The 21,148-nt window shown below is 40.5% G+C and overlaps 1 protein-coding gene across 1 annotated transcript in view; it reads left to right on the top strand.

Annotated features, from left to right (window-relative positions):
* Nucleotides 1–11,082, top strand: part of FRG1 (FSHD region gene 1) — a 21,184-nt gene extending 10,102 nt beyond the window's left edge. Inside the window, exons 4-9 of the mRNA XM_029933249.1 lie at nt 820–877; nt 2,218–2,332; nt 6,374–6,478; nt 8,875–8,966; nt 9,668–9,778; nt 10,971–11,082. Of these exons, the coding sequence (XP_029789109.1) occupies nt 820–877; nt 2,218–2,332; nt 6,374–6,478; nt 8,875–8,966; nt 9,668–9,778; nt 10,971–11,007 (518 nt within the window). The 3' untranslated portion in view covers nt 11,008–11,082. The remainder of the gene's footprint in view (nt 1–819; nt 878–2,217; nt 2,333–6,373; nt 6,479–8,874; nt 8,967–9,667; nt 9,779–10,970) is intronic.
* Nucleotides 11,083–21,148: the final 10,066 nt, after the last annotated feature.

Raw genomic sequence — 21,148 nt, forward strand, 5'->3', positions numbered from 1 at the left:
TTTGTGTTTCCCTGATGATGAGTGATGTTGAGCCTCGTTTCATGTGCCTGTAGGCCATCTGGATGTCCTCTTTGGAGAAGTGTCTGTTCATGTCTTCTGCCCATTTCTTCACTGGGTTATTTGTTTTGTGGGTATGAAGTTTGTATATATATTTTAAATATATTGTATTGAGAGAGAGAGGATATGCACAAGTGGGGGAGGGGCAGAGAGAAGGAGAGACAGAATCCCAAGCAGACTCTGGATCATTTACTCAGAGCCTCCTCTGGATCATTTACTCAGAGCCTCATGCAGGGCTTGAACTCACAAACTGCAAGATCATCACTGGAGCCCCTGTACGGAGTGCATTATAAAATACAAAAAGAAAAAAAATTTTTAATGTTTCTATATTTATTCTTGAGGGAGAGAGAGAAGAAAGCACAAGCAGAAGAGGAGTAGAGAGAAGACACACAGAATCCTAAGCAGGCTCTAGGCTCTGGGCTGGGATGCGGGGCTTGAACCCATGAACCGTGAGATCGTGACCTGAGCTGAAGTTGAATGCTTAACCCATATTGCCACCCAGGTGCCCCGAAAAAGAAAGTATCTTATAAGTGACAGACTAAGCACTGTCCTGACCTATTAAGTGTGTAAACTAACACTGTAGTTCTAAGAAGATAAATAGATCTTGATACTTTGAATCTGAATAGTATATTATATCAAAATATCACAATATTCTATGTTATTTTAAAAGAAAACTACTTATTTTTAAAAGCTGAAGAACATCTTTACATGTGTATTTGTAACAAATGTCAAATCTATTCCAAATTGCTTTCTTCCCCACAGTTGATGAGGGTCCTAGTCCTCCAGAGCAGTTCACAGCTGTCAAGTTGTCTGATTCCAGGTACGTTGAACTGTAATTCATAACCTTTTATTTTTTTAAGTTAATTTTATTCACTGAAAAATTCCAATACATAGCTAATTAATTAAGCCAACTTAATACCACAGGGTTATTTTGAGGTAAAAATCAAAACAATCTTTTTGGAAGTCTATTTTGTGACATGTTAAAAATACAACATATATCCCATATTTAGGTATTATTACATTTTATTTGCAGTAACTGTGTCTTTGAAAGAGAATTAAACCTCCAAAAAAAAAAAGCATACATGATGATTCCTAGCAATATATAATACTAGACTAGGAAAAAGTGAGGATTAATACTGTCATACACCGAGTAAGATGTAGATTAGAGGAAAGATCATGTGAAGAAAGCAGACATAAGACCCTGGGGTCTGGGGCTGCTCCGTTATGTACACGCACTGGTCGGAAGTCAAGAGATAAACACAAAGATAGAAGAAGGGAAAATTGTTAAAACCAGTACATGAAGACCAAAAGAATAGTTTATTTACAATCACTTCATTAACTGACTTTTTGTATTCTCACAGCAGTACAGAATGATACTTTGGGTAGAACACACAGAAATAGAATGTCAATATCCTAATAAATAGCTGCATCAGTGTGATAATCATTTGTATTATATCCTTAACTATAAGCGAATATAAAATCAACCCATTGGCATCATAAGGGATTGGTAAGCTAAAAAGTTAGAAATCATTTTTTCTTTAAAAAAAATCACATTAAGATTATTACTTCTGTACTTTTGTTTGAGTGGCAGATAAGTATGGTTAATAAAAGCAGCAGAACAATCAGACAGTAATGTCTTTACAACTATAGGCAAACAAGGCAAATATGTGCAACAATTTTAAGAATCAGTGAGTTTTTATTCTTTACATGTGTGTATAAGATTCATAATACTAAGAAAAAATAAGACACCAATAGAAAAATGAAGAAAAAGATAAAAAAGAAAGGAAAAGAAATACAAATGTCATAGTGAATAATGTAAACTAGGCCACTATTTTTCCTATATCTGATATTCCAATATTTTTTAAGTTATACTATTAAAAAAGCTATGGTAAAACAGTACTCTCCATTTTTGAGGTGAGAATGTTAAATTTTTTCTGGGAAGCGATTTGATAGCATGCAGTAGAAGTTTTATAAGTAGAATATATAATTATATAGAGAGAACTACATTTTCCAATACGGTAGTCACTAGACTTATATGCTTTTGAAAATTTGGACTGTGGCTATTCTGGGTTTTTATTATCCACACCCACATTATTTTTATGTTCCCTATTTAATTTTCTTTCTCTCAGTTTGTAACATTTCTTTTTTGTCACTCTAAAGGATTGCCCTGAAATCTGGCTATGGAAAATATCTTGGTATTAATTCAGATGGACTTGTTGTGGGTCGTTCGGATGCAATTGGACCAAGAGAACAATGGGAACCAGTCTTTCAAGATGTAAGTGCTGTTGTTGTTTATAGTAAAGCTTCTTGTCAAGGTAAGATACAGTCAATGAGAGTACATGTTCTATAAAACAAGGAAAAAAGAGTGTAGTAATATAAGACATTAAATTGGACAAAACCGATATGAACTTATAACCTTAAAAAGATATTAAAAAAAGATATAAAAAAGTAGTGCAACACAGCAAAAGAAATAATCAGCAAAGTGAAAAGACAATCTATGAAATGTGAAAACATATTTGTAAACTATATTTCTGATAAGGGGTTGATATGCAAAATATATAAAGAACTGATGTAACTCAATAGCAAAAAACAAATAACCCAATTAAAAATGGGCAAAAGACCTGACTAGACAGTTTTTTCCCCAAAAAAGATGTAAGAAAGGCCAACAGGTACATGAAAAGATGCTCAACATCGCTAGTTGTGAGGGAAATGCAAACCAGAAGCACAGTAAGATGTTACTTCTTGCCTGTTAGAATGTCTGTCTTCAAAAAGACGAGAGATGAGGCGTTTGAGGTTGTGCAGAAAAGGGGACCTTTGTGCAGCAATCCCACATCTGAGAATATATCCAAAGGAAACAAAGATTTCACTAACTTGAAAAGATAGGTTCACAGTGGTACTGTTTACAAGATCGAGACCTGGCGACAAGCTAAGCAGACGAAAGGCTAAAGAAGTTATCCCACACCCCCACACACACACACAGTGGAATAGTATTCAGCCATGAGAGATGAGTAAATCTTGCCACGTGCAAGAGCCTGGGTGGACCTTGAGGACATTCTGAGAGAAATAAGTCGGAGAAAGACAACTGGAGACTCTCCCCTACATGCGGGATCTTAAATAATAACTAACTAACTAACTAACTCAGACCCAGAGAAAGACATCAGACTTGTGGTTACCAGAGCGAGGGGTGGTGGGAGCAAGAATCAGAGGAGGAACATGGCCGAAAGGTACAGAGTTGCAGCGACAAGACAGATAGGTGCCAGGGGTACGTGTGAGCATGGGGACCCAGCCACCCCTGCGGTGTGATATGCTGGAAAGTTAAGGGAGTAAATCCTGAGTTCTCTTTTCCATTTTATGCTTTCTTGTTATTGTAACCGCAGGAAATGATGGGTCTAACTACACTTGCTGAAATAATCATTTCACAACATGCATTAAGTCAAACCATTCTTCTGTATACCTTAAACTTGCACAGTGATGTTGTCAGTTATATCTCACTAAAAGCTGGGGGCGGGGGGAATGGTGCAACAAAAGTAACAATAATACTTTTGCCCACCGTCATTACTGTATACCCTTGGTGCCTGGATTCGGTTCTTATTTTTCATTAAAGATCCCAGACTTCCCAGAGGGTAGCCCATTTTATGTCTTGGGGCAGGAGAACAGGATACTTCAGGAATACCTTCTTAGCAGAAATTATGGTGCTTTCAGAAACATTAGAGACTGTGGCAAGAGAACAGTGGAGCAAGCTTATGGCCAGCTTGTGACATTTTGTGCATAAAATAGTAAATAAAATCAAATTATTCTATAAACATCTGAGGTCACGGTAAACCTCAAGAGCAAATAGTGTGCCAGAAGATAGTTTTAGTAGAAGAGAAGGATGAAGATAATATATTAATTTCTGTTGATCTTAGTAAATAGGCACTTAGCAATTAATGGATGTTTTGTTAAGTCTGTGTCTGTTTATTCAGAATACCTAAGTTCCAAAAACAAAAAAATAATAACATACAAGTTCCTTTTTCTATTTGTGTAAGCAGTAAGGATTGAACAAAAATATATCAGAGCTTAACAGTCTCTGAGCTAAAGGAGATGCTGTATCGAGCTCTGTACAGAGCTCTACACAGCTCTGTGTATTTAGCTCTATACACAGCAGAGAGGGGACAGTGTAGGGAGAACAGGAAGGAAGGGTGGCCTCCAGTGGAAGAGGAGTTTGGTAACAGCATAGCACCAGTGGGGAGAGACAATAACAAATCCAAAGTAGGATCCCACGGTGTTTTCCATATGCCACACATCCCCCCCAAAAGAGAATTATTTGGACTTGTTCCCTCCCTAGAATAAAATCTCTGGGTCAGCAGCTTTCAAACTTTTTTTGACCTCAAGCCAGTGAGAAAAACATTTTTACATTGCAGCCCAGGACACACATTGTACTTAGTACCTGTTTATTTTTTTATTTTTGAGACAGAGAGAGACAGAGCATGAGCGAGGAGGGGCAGAGAGAGAGAGGGAGACCAGAACCCGAAGCAGGCTCCAGGCTCTGAGCTGTCAGCACAGAGTCCGACGCAGGGCTCGAAACCACGAACGTGAGATCATGACCAGAGCTAAGTTGGAGGCTTAACCGACTGAGCCACCCAGGCGCCCTACTTAGTACCTGTTTAATCTTTGTGTTGTGCACTTCAGTATTTTCTAGACTGTTGTACCTTTTTCTGTGTCTTTCTTTTTTTTTTTTTAATACTGGGCAGGACCCACTAAATTGATTTCATAAACCCCTTGTAGGTGATCCTACGAACATGGTAAAGTACTTCTAATAAAAATTATATCAACAGGGGCGCCTGGGTGGTTCAGTCCTTTACGCGTCCGGTTTCAGCTCAGGTCACGATCTCATGGTTCTTGGGTTCGAGCCCCACGTTGGGCTCTGTGCTGACAGCTAGCTCAGAGCCTGGAGCCTGCTTCAGATTCTCCTCTCTCTCTGACCCTCCCCTGTCACGCTGTCTCTCTCTGCCTCTCAAAAATTAAAAAAAAAAAGAAAAGAAAAGAAACAAAAAATTGTATCAACAGAAAAGGCCAGTATATCATCAGGCCCCCATGATGATAAGCCAGATACTCCATTCATACAGGATGTTAGGGAAGTTCGTTGCACTTTGTTTTAGGGAAAGATACGAACTTTTTAAAATTTAAATGAAAAAGACACATAAAAGTCCCTGATGGAACAAGGAAAACTTGATTGCTAAGAGGGATTCGGCTCTAAGTTACAGGTTTAAATTACACTGGACGTTATAGCCGTACCCGGCTCACCAAGTGTCGTCCAGATGGTAGGAAGCCCAGCCCAGGCCACCTTACTAAAATCAATCACATCCATTCTTATTAGCCCTTTTGTAGCTGGGTGTGCTGTAAAGTTATTAATACATTTTGTAATGGTTGTATTTGCATTTTGTCTGATGTTTAAGGTATTCAGTTTTGCAAAAGTTTCAACCATGTACCCAAGTCATAATTAAGCCTTATTTTGTTAAGGAAATTTAAATCTAAGTTTAGATAATCGAGAACATTCAAGTTTCGCCTTTTAGAATCTGTCTAACACAATGGGCATTAAACAACTGAAAAGAGTATGAAAGGGCGCGTGGGTGGCTCAGTCCGTTAAAGCGGCCAACTTCGGCTCAGAGTATGATCTTGTAGCTCATGTATTCGAGCCCCGCATGGGGCTGTGGGCACAGAGCCCGCTTCAGGTCCTCTGTCCCCTTCTCTCTCTGCCCCTTCCCTGTGCATGCTCACTTGAGAGTGCGCGCTCTCTCTCTCTCTCTCTCTCTCAAATATAAAAATTTAAAAAATAAAAAGAATATGAATATTTCTGTCCACATAAAAAAGTCCCTCAGACATTGATTCTTAACATTCTACGCAGTAAATTCAAAGGCACCAAGAGTTAGCTTTTATTTGAATATTTTCTAATTATGAAGAAAATTTTACTTAAAACAGTACTATTTGACTAAATTACTGTGAATTATATAATTTTTTTATTGTTTCAAAAACTATTTTTCAAGCTGAACTAAATCAGTTATAACCTCAATACATCTTTGAGGCCAAAGGAAACAATTCTGTTTCATCTTATTAGTAGGATATACTAAAAATATTTCTTGTGGTTATCTTTGAGTAGTAAGATTATAGGTGATTTTGGGTTTCTTTTCTGTATGTCTTTTCATTTTCTGCATTTTCTCCCAATTCTTTTTGCTAATTACTTTTAGACTTGAGGGTAAGAAGAGAAATTTCATTCTCAACATGTAAGAATTATTTTGTAGGTATTCTTGTGACATTTTTATTGTTTTGTTTTACATAGGGGAAAATGGCTCTGTTGGCCTCAAATAGCTGCTTTATTAGATGCAACGAAGCAGGTGACATAGAAGCGAAAAGTAAAACAGCAGGAGAAGAAGAAATGATAAAGGTAACCATGACTTTTTATACATTGATACATGTCACACGTATGATGCGTCTCTTTAAAATGTTGAATAGTCATTTACAGTCACTTTAAAGACGTAATGCATCGTTTTTTATACTGTGGGCCAAATAACCTTTATTTTTAATTATATATCCCATAACTGGTGGCGTGTTTGTACCACGTGGTAGAAAACTTACTCTCTACCTTGCCCACATGTATTAGTATCTTCCACATGCTTTTTAGGCCTTATATTTTCTTTTTAAAGCCTGTATTTTAAAACTTAATTTTTTAAATAGATATGTTCACATGATTCAAAATTTTAAAAATACAAGCATATTAAGACCTCACTGCCATCCTTCTGTAGCCTTCCAGAGTTTATAAAAACATGGATATGTTTATAATTTTACACTAAAGTTACCCTCCACTACACATTCCTTTACAACTTGATTTTTTTTCCTTAATGTTGTATCTTGGAAATTTTCCCCTATCATTATGTAGAAAATTTTCTCTTGCTTTGTTTTAAAGTTAATTGATTATTTTATTTATTATTTTCGAGAGACAGAGAGAATGTGAGCAGGGGAGGAGCAGAGAGAGAGAGAGAGAGAGGGAGACACAGAATCCGAAGCAGGCTCCAGGCTCTGAGCTGCCAGCACAGAGTCCGACGCGGGGCTCGAACCCACGAACTGTGAGATCATGACCTGAGCCGAAGCCGGATGCTTAACTGACTGAGCCACGCAGGCGCCCCTTCTCTTGTTTTTTTTTTTAACAGCTACGTGATACACCATTTTAGGGATGCACCATAATATATTTAATCAGTTCCTTACAAATGCAGATTTAGGCTCCTTCCAGTCCTTTGCTCTTACACACAGGGCTGTAACACAGCTGAATAGTCATCCTTCTGTAGTTGTGCAAGTGTATCTGAGGATACATTCCCACGAGCAGAATTACAAGGTATTTAAAAAGCGTTAGTCAACACGTGTTGCAGTTACATAAACAGAAGAAAAACGAAGCTGAAGCAAGTAGCTGCAGGCACTCCGCCGAAGGTGGCACACCCGTTGTCCTGACTCTTCCCGGTGCTCCCAGGACACAGCTAGCGACTTTACCTCTGGGGGGACAGCCTGGGGCGCTCCATATGTCCTCACCTGTTTTGATCAGTCACTTCATGAAAGTCACACAGCTAGCGAGGAAACAGGTTGTGAGAAAAATACTGGTGGATTTCTCACTTACTTAAAAGTATGATTTTTGAAGAGAAATGATGCAAATAAAATGCAGTAACTTTGCACTTCACGGAAAAAACAATACTATGCTGTGTTTATCATTAATTACAACTGATTTTAAATTTTTAAATATTTTCAGGGCGCCTGGGTGGCTCAGTCAGTTAAGCGTCGGCCTCGGCTCAGGTCATGATCTCACGGTTTGTGGGTTCAAGCCCCGCGTCGGGCTCTGTGCTGCCAGCTAGCTCAGAGCCTGGAGTCTGCTTCAGATTCTGTGTCTCCCTCTCTTTTTGATCCCCCCCTGCTCGCACTTTGAGAGCAAAAATAAATTAAAAAAACATTAAAAAAAATTTTTTTAAGATTTTTTTTTAGATTTTTTTTTTAATGTTTATTTTTGAGAGACTGAGTGGGGGAGGGGAGACACAGAATCTCCCCACCTTGCATTTCACTTCGCAGCCTCTGCTAGTCTGTGTCATCCATCCCCCTTTGTAGCCCGACCTTCTGTAGCAGAGCACAGCCCCCTCTGCCGAAAGCAGTATTGTCACATGCCCTTGCCGGTAGTCTCCCCAGATCTGTAGGGACTCCACTAACCAAACCTGTCACACGCGTGGCATTGGTGCACGCCTGGTCGGTCACTACTTTCTAGGCAATCTGGAAATTGGACCCTGAGCCACGATGCTCACTTCAGAGATGTAAATCCTTGGAGGTAGAATCCCAGTCCTTCTGGTTGCAAATCGCCAATTCCACGGGCCTGACTTTGGCCCCCACTTGCTGTATCAGTTTGTGACATGTGATAGTAGATATCTGTCCCAATTTATGAGGACGTAAGATTTAGAAGGACGGATTCCAATTAGGTAAAAATGAGTTGTGTAATGCTAAAAGTTTTAATGGATTTGGAAATAGCCTATGTAAAGTAAAACAACTACTATCTTAAATTTTCAGTGTTATAAACACTATGTACAGAATAAGTTGAATATTTACTTTGATACCACCGTTAAGTTCGTTAAATTATTGCCTAATTGCTCAGCAGGATCTGATCTATAAGATGTTTTTCCCGATAAATTTCTCTGTGTTTGATGCAAGGGCGCTAGAGAAACCTTGCATAAGAAGTCATCTAGAGGGTTTTTACGAAATAGTGGGGAAGGGGAAGATTCGTGCATAACCTGTCGAGTTCTCTCCATTGCCCAGATTAGATCCTGTGCTGAAAGAGAAACTAAGAAAAAAGATGATATTCCAGAAGAAGACAAAGGAAATGTTAAACAGTGTGAAATCAATTACGTGTACGTATTCTTTTTCTTTTCCACCTTACAGAGGTGACAGGTCCCTCTCAAGGCCTGGAGGACGAGAGGCAAAGCAGACTCGAGGACAAAGAACTAGGCTAATTGCTTCTTTCTCAAGGCTTCATTTTTCTGAATTATCATGGTGGCTTTCAAAGCTAAAGTCACTGGGGTCAGTCTGGGCTCCCTGTTCGTTAACAGAATGACTGTAGCTTATTAGTACATGAAGCCGACCCGATGTGCAGCGCCAGCCCTCGGGGCCCAGCCGGCGGCCCTCCGTGGAAGGGAGCCCGTGCAGCGCTGCGCCCGCCACTGTCCTCTGCAGGGAGGAGCGCCAAGGTCCTCTCTGCAGCTGCAAAGCTCTAGGTTACTAACGAAATACACTCTGGGTTTTTTTTATGTTTTTAATTTTTTTAATGTTTTTATTTATTTTTGAGATGACGGAGAGATAGCATGAGCAGGGGAGGGTCAGAGAGAGGGGAGACACAGAATCTGAAGCAGGCTCCAGGCTGCGGGGCTCGAAGCCACAAACCATGAGATCATGACCTGAGCCAAAGTCAGCTGCTTAACTGACTGAGCCACCCAGGCGCCCCTACACTTTGTTTTCTTAAATAAATGAAACACTAACAATTTTTATAATTTCATGAGTGAACATGTATAATCAATGTTTGAGATGATTTTCAAGAAAGGCATTTTCTTAACAGAAAGAAATTCCAGAGCTTCCAAGACCACAAACTTAAAATAAGTAAAGAAGACAGTAAAATTCTCAAAAAGGCCCGGAAGGACGGATTTCTGCATGAAACACTTCTGGACAGGTAGGGGTATTTTTACTTATTTCCAGCCATGTTCACGCTGCAGTAGAAATGGCATATGTGTAACCAATGTTCTTTTTCAGCTACTACAGTTCTTAGGTTTTTGTCTTCTAATTTGTGAACATGGTAATGTTACTTTAAAAGGACATCATAAGTCTAGGAAAAGATCACCAATAAAGAATACCTAAAAATAGCCAGGTTCCCAAAACTTAAATGTTTTGTTGGAAGAAATTCAGGTTTGACTGAAGCTTCTTCATGAGTTTATTTATCATCATCTTTTTGTAACTGTTAGAACCAGGGCTAGAAGAAGTAGTTTAATTTCAAAATTCAGTGGGTTCTAGTAGAGTAGTACAGATTCCTAAAAATGAGGTAAAAATAGATCAGTTTAAAAATTGTTAAGTGAAATAAATGAAATTGAGGCACTTTTACCAAGTTGAATTCAGAGGTGTGCAGGGTACTTATCAGAGCACATTATTAATACTTATCTATTGCTATTCCTTTTTAGGTAGGTAATGGCCTAGATTTATAACATAAGAAATGAGTAGAGAGGGTTGGCTGGACGTTTAGAACTATAAAGCAAATAACTGCCAGACTGAAAGAGAGTGTGGTCGTCTGCCACTCCTTCAAGTCCTGTGTTGCAAAATTAGCCTTAAAACATCTCTTTACATTAATTGATAAAGATGATGTTTCATCATGTATTTCCTGTTAACTAAGTTGATCGTGTTGTTATCTGAAGTTAGTCAATGGTACAAGAATTTTTCCTGCTGAGGAAGCATTTTTCTGGTTTTAAGAAATAAGAATAGGATGTACAAAAATATATATATCAGGATATGGACACGAAAGAAGTAAGGTCCACATTTGTTAACTTTTACCGCTTATGAAAATAGAACATTGCCACTCTGTTAGGTGGAAGTTTAGGGAATGCTTAAATTCAGAGGCAATTAAAATTGGGGACTGAAAATGCTCTTAGGCAACATTTCTTAAATATTAGGAAAGACTTTCATAAGAACAGAATGCATTTAGTATGAAACATAACATTGAAAGGTTAAATTTTAAGTAAAATATTTTAATGTAAGTGGGATGGTGATATAATAACCAAAATTGAGAACACAATTTCTGAGTTTGAGTATATTTAGTAGCTGACTCTGTATGGCATGTTTGACATAATTTTTATCATTTGTCTTTGTTTAAACAGGAGAGCCAAATTGAAGGCTGATAGATACTGCAAATGACCAGAATTTTTGTTTTTGTCTCCTCCTATTTGTTTTTTTCTGAATAAAATAATCATTGGAAGTGTTTTTACAGAGGTCGTGGGCTATTATGGAATTACTGCTGAAATAGCTAGTTTAAACAAGATAAATCAAGTTTAACTGAGATTCTTCATGGATGTACTTTTTAGTCAACTGCCATGTCTCACATGGAATTGAAACATTGAGTACACACGGAACATGCCACAGAATTTTTTTCTTTTCTAGATTTTCTGTCCTAAAGCATGAGGGGCTACTCTAAAAGCCTCATGCTTCTTGTACAGCTTATGGAATGTCTCACTGCCTTACAGTATTACTTTCTATTACTTTCTACCACCAATGCTTCATTGGTGCCTTTAAAAGGAAGCTAGAAACTCCCAATCCAGTCAACAAGGCTTTGATTCTGCTTTCTAAATATTGCCCAAACCACACAAACCAAGCAGGTATTAGACAGGGGGAACTGGGAAAAGAGAAAGAAATAAGGTATTAGTCCATGAAATGGGAACAAGAAACATTACAAAAAAGCAGGTCGGCTCAGATTGGAGGCTAAGAGTAAGATTGGGGAAATTCCCTACTTAGAACAGTTGAGCCATAGTGCACCGTATATTATGCTTTGGTCCTCACTTGCGGGGCGGGGCGGGGCGGGGTGGGGCGGGGCTATTAAAGGTGTTCAGACACTACACATTGCTGCTGTCTGCGGTGCTGACGCATATTTGTTCTTAGCCCCTTTCTGAACACCTGAGCACAGTATTCCAGATGTCCTCTAACCCCGTGAGTATTCCAGAATCCAGGTTGTGTATCAGATGCCTGGACTTCAGCCCCTAGAAAGTCTGCTTCAGCAGGACCAGGGTTGGCTGTCGCATCTGTATGATTTTAGGATTCCGGGTTGATGATGAACAGCCAGGATTGAGACCTGCCTTACGCGGCCAAGCCGCGTCCCATCCTCAGCCTTGGCCTTCCGTCTGTCCCCAGCTCCGGGGTAACATGGCTCCTCTATGGCAAGGAAGCCAAGCCACCAATACCAACCTTATAAAGGAGCTCTTGCCGCAGATCTAGCCCTGACTTGCCACTCCATTTCCAAGAGCCGGACATCCACCTGTCTTGTGTTCCTCCTCCTCTGATCTTTAGCTTGTGAACAGCTTACTCTTTGGATCCTCCAAAGCAGTGGTTCTTGACCAGGGGCTGTTTTGCTTCCCAGGGGACATTTTGGAATGGCTGCAGATAGTCTCACCTGGGAGAGGGGGTGGGACTGGCATCTAGAAACCAGGGAGGCTGCCAGCCATCTGACAGCAGGACAGCAGCCCCCACAACAAGGAACTTTCCAGTCCAGATGCCAACAGTGCCAGGGGTCTGACACCTGCCCTCAGACTCAGTCCTGTTCCTTGCTTTTGCCAGCTCCCAACCCCTCGATAAAAAGAATTCTGTAGGATACCTGCAGATTTCCAATACCTACCCTTGCCTGCTTAGCAAGTCTCGAATTGTATCCCAAAATTGACATTTTAACCAGAACTCCAGGTAATTCTGAAGCAGGTGATCTGAACTATACTTTGAGAAACACTCACTCAAGAAATTAAAGTCTTTCCTCCAACACTATCTTGGTACCTAACGCCATCTACCAACTGACTGATTTCCCTGGAACAACCATTCTGTCTGCCTCAGTTTCTAAACATCGTGCATTCCCGGATTCCCTGTCCCTGTGCTCACCCTCATGTCCCCCCCACCCCGGCCAGAGAGCAGAGCCAGTGATGGGTCCTGGCAACTGGGAAGGAAGGTACACATTAAACATATGCACTGGCTGCCCTCATGGAGTTTGTATGCTTCTGAAGGAGCACAGCGGTAAAAATTTTCAGGGAATTGATAAATATTCCTTTCCTATTTCTATCATTGCACTTTATTCTACCCTGTTACAGGACTGAAGTCAGTCCAGCAGAGTGGCAGGGTCAAAAATAAATGCATCTAAATGTTGTCATCTGCTCCACATTCAAAATCACGTTCACTGTCAAGATGCCTCTGGTCAAGCATCACCTGATTTATTCGTCTAGTAGCCTTATCAAAAAGGTTATATATAATAAAAAAACATTAATCAAAAAGCTCCCCACATCCAATTTTTTTTGACTGCTCAGATTAAATTATTTAAATTATTTCAATTTTTCTATCTTCAAGTTGACTGACTCAACTTTTTTACCATCTCCAAATTGCTGTTACACACATTGGCTCATGTCAGGATCTTGCGGTTTATGGGTTCAAGCCCTGCATCAGGCTCTGTGCTGACAGCTCAGAGCCTGGAGCCTGCTTCAGATTGTGTGTCTCCCTTTCTCTCTGCCATTCCCTTGCTCACACTCTGTCTCTCTCAAAAATAAAACATTTTAAAAATCCTCTAAAAGAACATATTTTCTGAGTGCATAGCAAGGACTTTTTTTTTTTTTTTTTTTTTTAGCAAGGACTTTTAAATAAGATCTGCGGGTGTTTGTCTTACAGTGTTTCGCAAATCTAATGAGGTTTTTGCAACCCTGTTCTGAGTGCCTCCAGCAGAGCACAAGGGGTGTAGCGCTTCTCATTAGTGTTTATTTTTCCGTCATGCCATTTCCTAATTCTGGATTTTAGATACCAAGTGGAATTATAAGGAAGAGAACAAAGCATACCTCTTTATTCCTTTAGAACAGTGGAGACCTGAATAAAAGTAGATGCTAAGGTAGGGAATCAAGGCATGACTTCTAACCTTAGTTCCCTAAGTGCCACCTGAAAAAAGTAAGTTGTGTAGCTGCAGTCGGTCCCATAGGGGAAAAAATAGGCAGTGCTTTAGGCTCCCAATGTCTTATTTATTCTTTTTCTTTGTTATCCCTTATGTCTGTTGTAAGTATTCGTCCTTATTTCTTTATTCTGCTGCTAAATATATTCCGCCAAGGGGTTTTGTTTGTTTATTCTTTAACTGATAGCAGAAAAGCCCCAGGGATATACCTAGGTTCAGGAGAACTTAAAACTAGGATACTAGTTTAGCAGCCGGCCAGCACCATTCAGTTTGCTATTACCTGTCTGTGTAAAGTGACTTTCTCGGGTGTGGTGCTTATTTAGGAAAAACAGTGGACTTGAGACCAACCTAGGCTGTTCTACGGCACCTCGACCCTAAATCCTCGTTTAAACCAGCTTGCACAGCCCCAGGAGTGGTTTTCAATTTATCCCTCCTACTGTTGATCAGAAAAGTAATTTTCCCACCTGCCTGTGCAAACACAACACTCTTGCATGTTCCCTTGTTCTTCATTTCAGTCCCCAAGTCCTCTCTAGAAGATTCTCTATGCATCCCATCCCATCCCTCCTGCTTCCACCCCTCCCCCTGGGACTGCCAACTTTGTTTCCCCATGCTCCTTTGACTCCTATAGCCTCATGCCCCAACCGTGTGTCCTTTCCAGAATACTGGAAAATGGACAAAGACTTAAGCATTTAGTAGTATGGAAAACAAAAGTTTCTAATAGACAAATTTCCATTTATCTCACAAGAAAATGCCCCTTCTGCTTTTTCCAAGCTGAATTCAGCTTTCATTCCGGCACACCCAGAGTCAGGGACTCATATACCATGACCCCAAGTATCCGTTTTGAAACGTCTCATTATCCCCACCCATCGACTCAGGTTCTGAAGCACATACCACCCACACCCATTATCGCTGCAGTGCTGCTCTGCTCTCCAGCATCCTGGCCCACCTGACACCTGCTCACAGTCTGTCTTCTTGGGGGCTCCCACCTCGGTTTCACTGCCTCCAGCATTCACGCTATAGCGACCGTTCTTTCATCTGCCTTAAAATTTCTGTCCTCTTGGCTCAGCTGATCTTTCACTCACTTTTACTCCAGCCTAGCGGGTTAAACACTGTGCTTTTGCTTCACAGATTGAAAATGCCGATCTCTACCTCTGAATGACGCTCCAATAGCATCCCTCTGCCCAGTGCACTGTTACTTTAAAATGTTTTGAAATCTGCTCTCTCAGTGCTATGCCCTCTGCTACTAATAGATTTTATTTTCTTGAACTTAGTGTTTTATTTCTAAATCTAATTATTTTCTTTTTCATACATATTATTTAATTACTGCATTCAAAGAATTATAAAGTATCACTTTCCAACCCAATACTGATATTTTCAGGCGTATGACAGCTTAGGTACCATGAATGGCACTCCTTGGTAAAACAACTATTCACTGGATAAAATGTGTTTGAATATCTTTAACTTTGTTTATTTTTGAGAGAGAGAGAGAGAGAGAGAGAGCAAGTGAGCACAAGTGGAGGAGGGGCAGAGAGAGAGCACAGAATTGGGAAAAAAATCCATTTGTAATTTGGTGATGCCTTCATTATTTTAGACACTACTTCGTATATGATATTAATGCAGTTCCTTTATTTATTCAACAACTATTTGTTATAGTGTGCTAGTATGTGTCAGACACTGTTCTAGGTGTTGAGACTAAGCAGTAGACAAAAGAAAATCCCTGCCCTCATGAGGCTTACATTCTGGCCAGAAGACAGAAGCTAAACAAAAAGAAAATATGTGTAACAGCCGGTGGTGATGATGTTTGGAGTCAGGTTAGGCGGCAAGAAGAGTAAGGAAAACTGCTGAATCTTACACATGCTGCTGTCGTAGGGCTTCCCTAAAAAGGCCTATTTGAGCATTTGTGTGAACCACGTGGATAACTGGGAAAGAACATTCTACACAGAAGGAGAAGTTAGTGCCAAGGGTCTCAAATGAAGCATACTTGCCATGTTTCAAGTCTCTAAAGAAGACCAGTGTGGCTGGAAGGACATGAGATCAGAGAAGTGACAGGCCAGCCAGGCCCTAGGTGGCCTTGTGAGCCCTGGTAAGAACTTGGCTGCCGTTCTGAGTGAGGCAGGAAGTCACGGGGGGGTTTTGAGGAGAGGAGTGACGTGATCTGATTCATGTGGAGATTACATGATGGGAAAAAGATACTGATTACAAAATTATTACAATAATCCACATGAGAGTAACCTGGAGCAAGATGGAATTAGAACTGGCAAGAAGTGATCACATTCTACATATATTTTGAAGGTAGATGCAATAGGATTTGCTGGTATATGGTAAGAAAGAAAAATCAGGGGCGCCTGGGTGGCTCAGTCAGAGGGGTGTCTGACTTCAGCTCAGGTCATGATTTCATGGTTCATGAGTTCAAGCCCTGTATCACGCTCTTTGCTATCAGCGTGGAACCCACTTCAGATCCTCTGTCTCCCTGTCTCTTCCCCTCCCTTGGTTGCACACACACTCTTTCTCTCTCTCTCAAAAATAAACATTAAAAAAAAAAAGAAGTCAAAGATTTGGTCCAGGACAACTAGAAAATGGCATTGTCATTTATTGGGGTAGAGACAGTGTGGATTAGGACAGAGAAAATAAAGAGTTCTTTTTTAAAAAATATTTATTTTTGAGAGGGGGAGTGTATGTGGGGGAGGGGCAGAAAGAGAGGGAGACAGAGAATCCCAAGCAGTCTCCGTGCTGTCAGCCCAAAGCCCAATGTGGGGCTCAAACCCACAAACCGTGAGATTAGAACCTGAGCCAAAGTCTGAGGCTCAACCGACTAGGCCACCCAGGCACCCCAAGAGTTCATTTTTAAACATAAGCTTAAGATACCTATGACATATCCAGAGTAGATGATGTTGAAAAGACAGAATTCAAGGGATCGGTCTGAGCTGGTGATATAAATTTGAGAGTCATCAATACAGAGAAGGTATTAATGTCATGAGATTGGATGAGCTCACATCAAGAGTGAGCAGAGGAAAAGAAGGAAAGACATCTGAAGACTGAGCCTGGGCCACCCCATATACACAAGTCAAATGATGAAAAGAAACCAATAGGGGATGTTCAAGATCCTCTGAGGACCTTGTGCCAGTGAGGAAGAATCATCAAAGATGGTGGTATTTTTAAGCAAAAGGAAGTCAGATTTCCAATGTCTAAGATATAAATGTGGAATTGGGCATCTGAGGTAAAACAGAGGCCAAGAACATTACAAGGGAAGAGGTCAAGAAACCAGAATATTAAAAGGATTGTTTTTTGTGGATATTGCAATCACCAAGAATATTGAAGATCAAATTAGAAAGAGTGACAGCCAGCTTTGGAAAATCTCCAAGGGGTGAGGGGAATCAGTACCCACTAGAGGTCTACAGCCGTCTCGTGTGATGGCACCAGCTTCCAAGTCAAGTAACTGTGAGAATGTCGGTGTTGGCAACATTAGGATGGCCATGCGAAAATGTTGATATTTGACTACTTTTTAGCCTACAGAAAGGCAATTGCATATGGCTCAGTCCAATGACTGACCATATATAAAATGTTTGAATTGTGGTCTTCTTCATAGGTTGATATGTGTATATGTGTTAGTGCTATTTTTTCAGTTGTAGACTCGCTGAGATCAGGAATTTGTATTTCACCACATGTGTTTCTTTCATAGCACTTAGAATTTGCTTGGTCCGGTTAGTTGGTCAGATAGTACTTTTTATACATAATTACTGTAATAGCTACTGCTGACTTCTGTTATTTCAGGGTGATGATCTTTCTCCTCACTTCCCAGGCTAAAATGTCTAGGAAATATACACAGGCATTAAATGGGGATCAATATGAGCTTATTGCTGAATAAACTGGGATAGAAAAAACACTTGGACCTGAGGCCAAGATGGGATCCCACATCTTTCCGCCCGGGAATGTATTATGCACTCAGTCCCTGGACAGATGCAAACTGCCTCCCGGGGGCACAGCCAGTTTCTACCAGCGTGAGGCTGGGCTGAGGGTAGCAGACACAAGGACTTGCAAAAGGCCCAGTCCTGACTACCTTCTCTCCACTTCTCACAGAGCCAGCCCTTCACGATGCTTTCTTCAGTCTTCACAGCCATCCTGTTAACACAGTGTTTTTGAACTTTGGAAGATGTGGTCCAAGGCAGCAACTGCTTCCCCTTCTGCTCTTGTCCGCTAGGGCTTGCTGCAGTGAACGCACCGCTATGGACAAGCAGATCTGACCGAGAGAGCGGGAGAGGCCAGGGCACGTGTGTGCAGTGACCCTTCCGGCTAGTCCCCCGTTAAGTAAGGTGCTCCCCTCGCAGCGAGCCATGCATGGAAGGAATTAGAGGTAAAGGTGGACATTTTTTCCCCGAAACATCTGATGGTAGATCCAGGTATTGTGAGGCCTGAGGTCACACAATTTGGATAGTCCTCTTGAAGGAAAAGAATATAAAATTACAAGTGTGAAATTAGGTCGAAAGTTTGGAAGAGGACTGAGCAAGTGAGTGAGGGTGTTAAAACTTAAGCATTATAGCTTTTATAACAAATCCTCCTCTGCTCTTCAGAAGGTAGCAACCTATTTTAATATGTGTATCCGCTAGGATGCTCTCAGACACAAACTCGCAAGCCCACCAGCTTGAACTAGCTTAAATAATAAAGAAGAGTAGCGGCCCACATCAGCGAAGAGTCCAACTGTTGGACAGGCCCCAGGGGCCGTTGGTCTAGCAGCTTAACAATGTCATAATGACCCAGTTTCTTTCCTTTCTCCTCTGTGCTGCCCCCAGTATCTGTTCCTCCTCAGGCAGCTCCCTGGAATGCAGAGCATGAATGCCAGTAGCAATGAGGGCCACTAGCTTCCCTTTTCCGTTAGAAGATAAAGGACAGTTGCCTCAATCATAGAGCAAAACCTTAAACTTCAAACCATGACCTGTTGGATTCAAGAGTCTCAACAGTTAAGGCCAAAGCCCGGCACCGTGGCAAGAGGGATAGGGCAAACAGTGTCAGGGTCAGGCCAACCGGGGGGCTCCGGGGGGAAGGAGAAGGCTCATCCGAATCATGCGGCTGCTGAACCATGAAGGAGCAGAACTGAGGTTAGTTTTAAACCAGAGATGAGAGTGTGGAAAAATGACCTCAACGTACTGAAGGTTTTCCAGATACTCATTTGATTTACATTTTCCCTCTATCGTCATTTCTATCCACCATGAGACTGAAAGCCCCAGGAAGGCAGGGGCCATTTGTTCACTAATTATTTAGCACCTAGTGCTTAAAATGTACTGAGAGAATGCACGAATCTACCACAGACTTAGGAGAAACAACTGTCTGGAATGTTAATAGGTATCCATAAGGGTTTATGCAAAATGGAACTACATAAGAATATGAAGTCAGAACAACAACAAAAAAATGAGAGATTATTGGATTTAAGCCAAATTAAATACTTTTCATATCAGAATCATCAAGAAAAAGTACTAATGGGACAAAAGGATTTTTTTTAAATGTCTCTTCAAACTCTAACATGCCTGAGGTTGTCAGAGATTCAATTAAGATATCAAAAATATTTCACAAACAGAAAGATTAAGTGCAAAGTGAAGGATGGTTAAGATAATTATTTTATTTTGACACTATATAAGAAAGGACAATTAGGTACAATCTCAGCACTGAATTTGTGGTTGTGTAACACAGTGCCTTGAGCTGAATGTAATGACTGAATTTTTTTTCTGTATACCAGTAAAACATAAAGCAAGTGACCTTTCTTAGTATGATAAATCTCCTGGAGGAGGAGAAATCAGGTAACAATTTTGCATGACCTCTGATTTTCCATTTTTTACATCTTTGATTCTCTAGAGTCCTTCCTGAAAAGTAGAGAGTAATCTGAGTTTGGAAACTCAGATTACCTTTTAAAGGTAGCAAGCCTTTTTTTTTTTTTTTTAATTAAACAATTCCCTGGTAAACACTTCTGGCAAGAGGCTTACTTTTCACATTGAAACCCTATATTTCTTGCATTTTTGAATATTCAGTTTTATTAAATCAAGCCAGACCTGTTCTGGGAAACGTGGTGTTAGGTGCGGCAGTGTTCATTTAGGGTGGAGTGGTGAGACGGCAGGGACTTTAAATCAAGGCTCTGCCTCGGAAACCAGGAACGTCAGTAGGAGATTTAGAAAGGTCCACAGCTTGCCGCGTACTTCGCTATTCTGATAGACAGTTTGCTTACTGATGCTGACTCTTGCATAGTAAACAGGTTATCCAAGTCTTAAACGTGATGCTTGTTGTGAAGACAGTATTTGAATCACCCTTTCCACCAACACAGTCACTTATTTGTACATTTAAATGTCATTTTCTGTGAATATATCAGTATGCCACAAACCAAGGAAAATTTTTTCCATGACTACACCCCTCACCTTGGCTTTCTGTACATTTGTAGTCCTTAAGAATGGAGTAGGAAAATATATATGCTGACGTATATATTGTGCTGACAGCTCAGACTGAAGCCTGCTTTGCATTGTGTCTTTGTCTCTCTCTGCCCCTCCCCTCTTTGCTCACTCTCTCTCTCTAAATAAACATTAAAAAGAAATTTTTTTAATTTTTTGTTTTATGTTTTTAATTTTAATTTTTGAGAGACAGAGAGAGACAGCGTGAGCAGGGGAGGGTCAGAAAGAGAGTGAGTCACAGAATCTGAAGCAGGCTCCAGGCTCTGAGCTAGCTGTCAGCACAGAGCCCAATGCGGGGCTCGAACCCAAGGACCATGAGATCATGACCTGAGCCGAAGCCGGATGCTTAACCGACTGAGCCACCCAGGCGCCCCCCAAAAAATTTTTTTAAATGTGGGCACCTGGGTAGCTCAGTTGGTTAAGCAACTGATTCTCGATTTTGGCTCAGGTCATGACCTCACAGTTCATGAGCTCGGGCCCCGTGTCAGGCTCTGTGCTGACAGAGCGGAGCCTGCCTGGGATTCTCTCTTTCCCTCTCTCTTTGCTCTTTCACCACTTGCATGTATGTACTCTCTCCCAAAATAAAAAATAAATGCATAAAATGGTATATTTTGGAAAAGGAGATATAAATTTTTTCATTTGAATACAGAATTGATAGTACATAAAAGGCCTTTGAAAGTTAAATGCAAAATTATATGAAAATTGTGCCTAAGACAATCACACCAATTGATATAACATTTTTTCATAAAGAATCTGATTTTGCTAGACCACTCACCCACTGATGAATATTCTCTCATTGGGAAAAAAATACATATTTGGTGACATGTTTAAAGTGCCTCGGTAGCATTTAAAGTGAATGATCTTCACACCAAATAGCTATGTATATGCTAAAAGATGGGAGTCCTCTACTTCTACAGACTAATTCTGAGGTCCAAGATCATCCAATGTA

The sequence above is a fragment of the Suricata suricatta genome, chromosome 1 (genome assembly GCF_006229205.1).
Source record: "Suricata suricatta isolate VVHF042 chromosome 1, meerkat_22Aug2017_6uvM2_HiC, whole genome shotgun sequence".
Lineage (NCBI taxonomy): Eukaryota > Metazoa > Chordata > Mammalia > Carnivora > Herpestidae > Suricata > Suricata suricatta.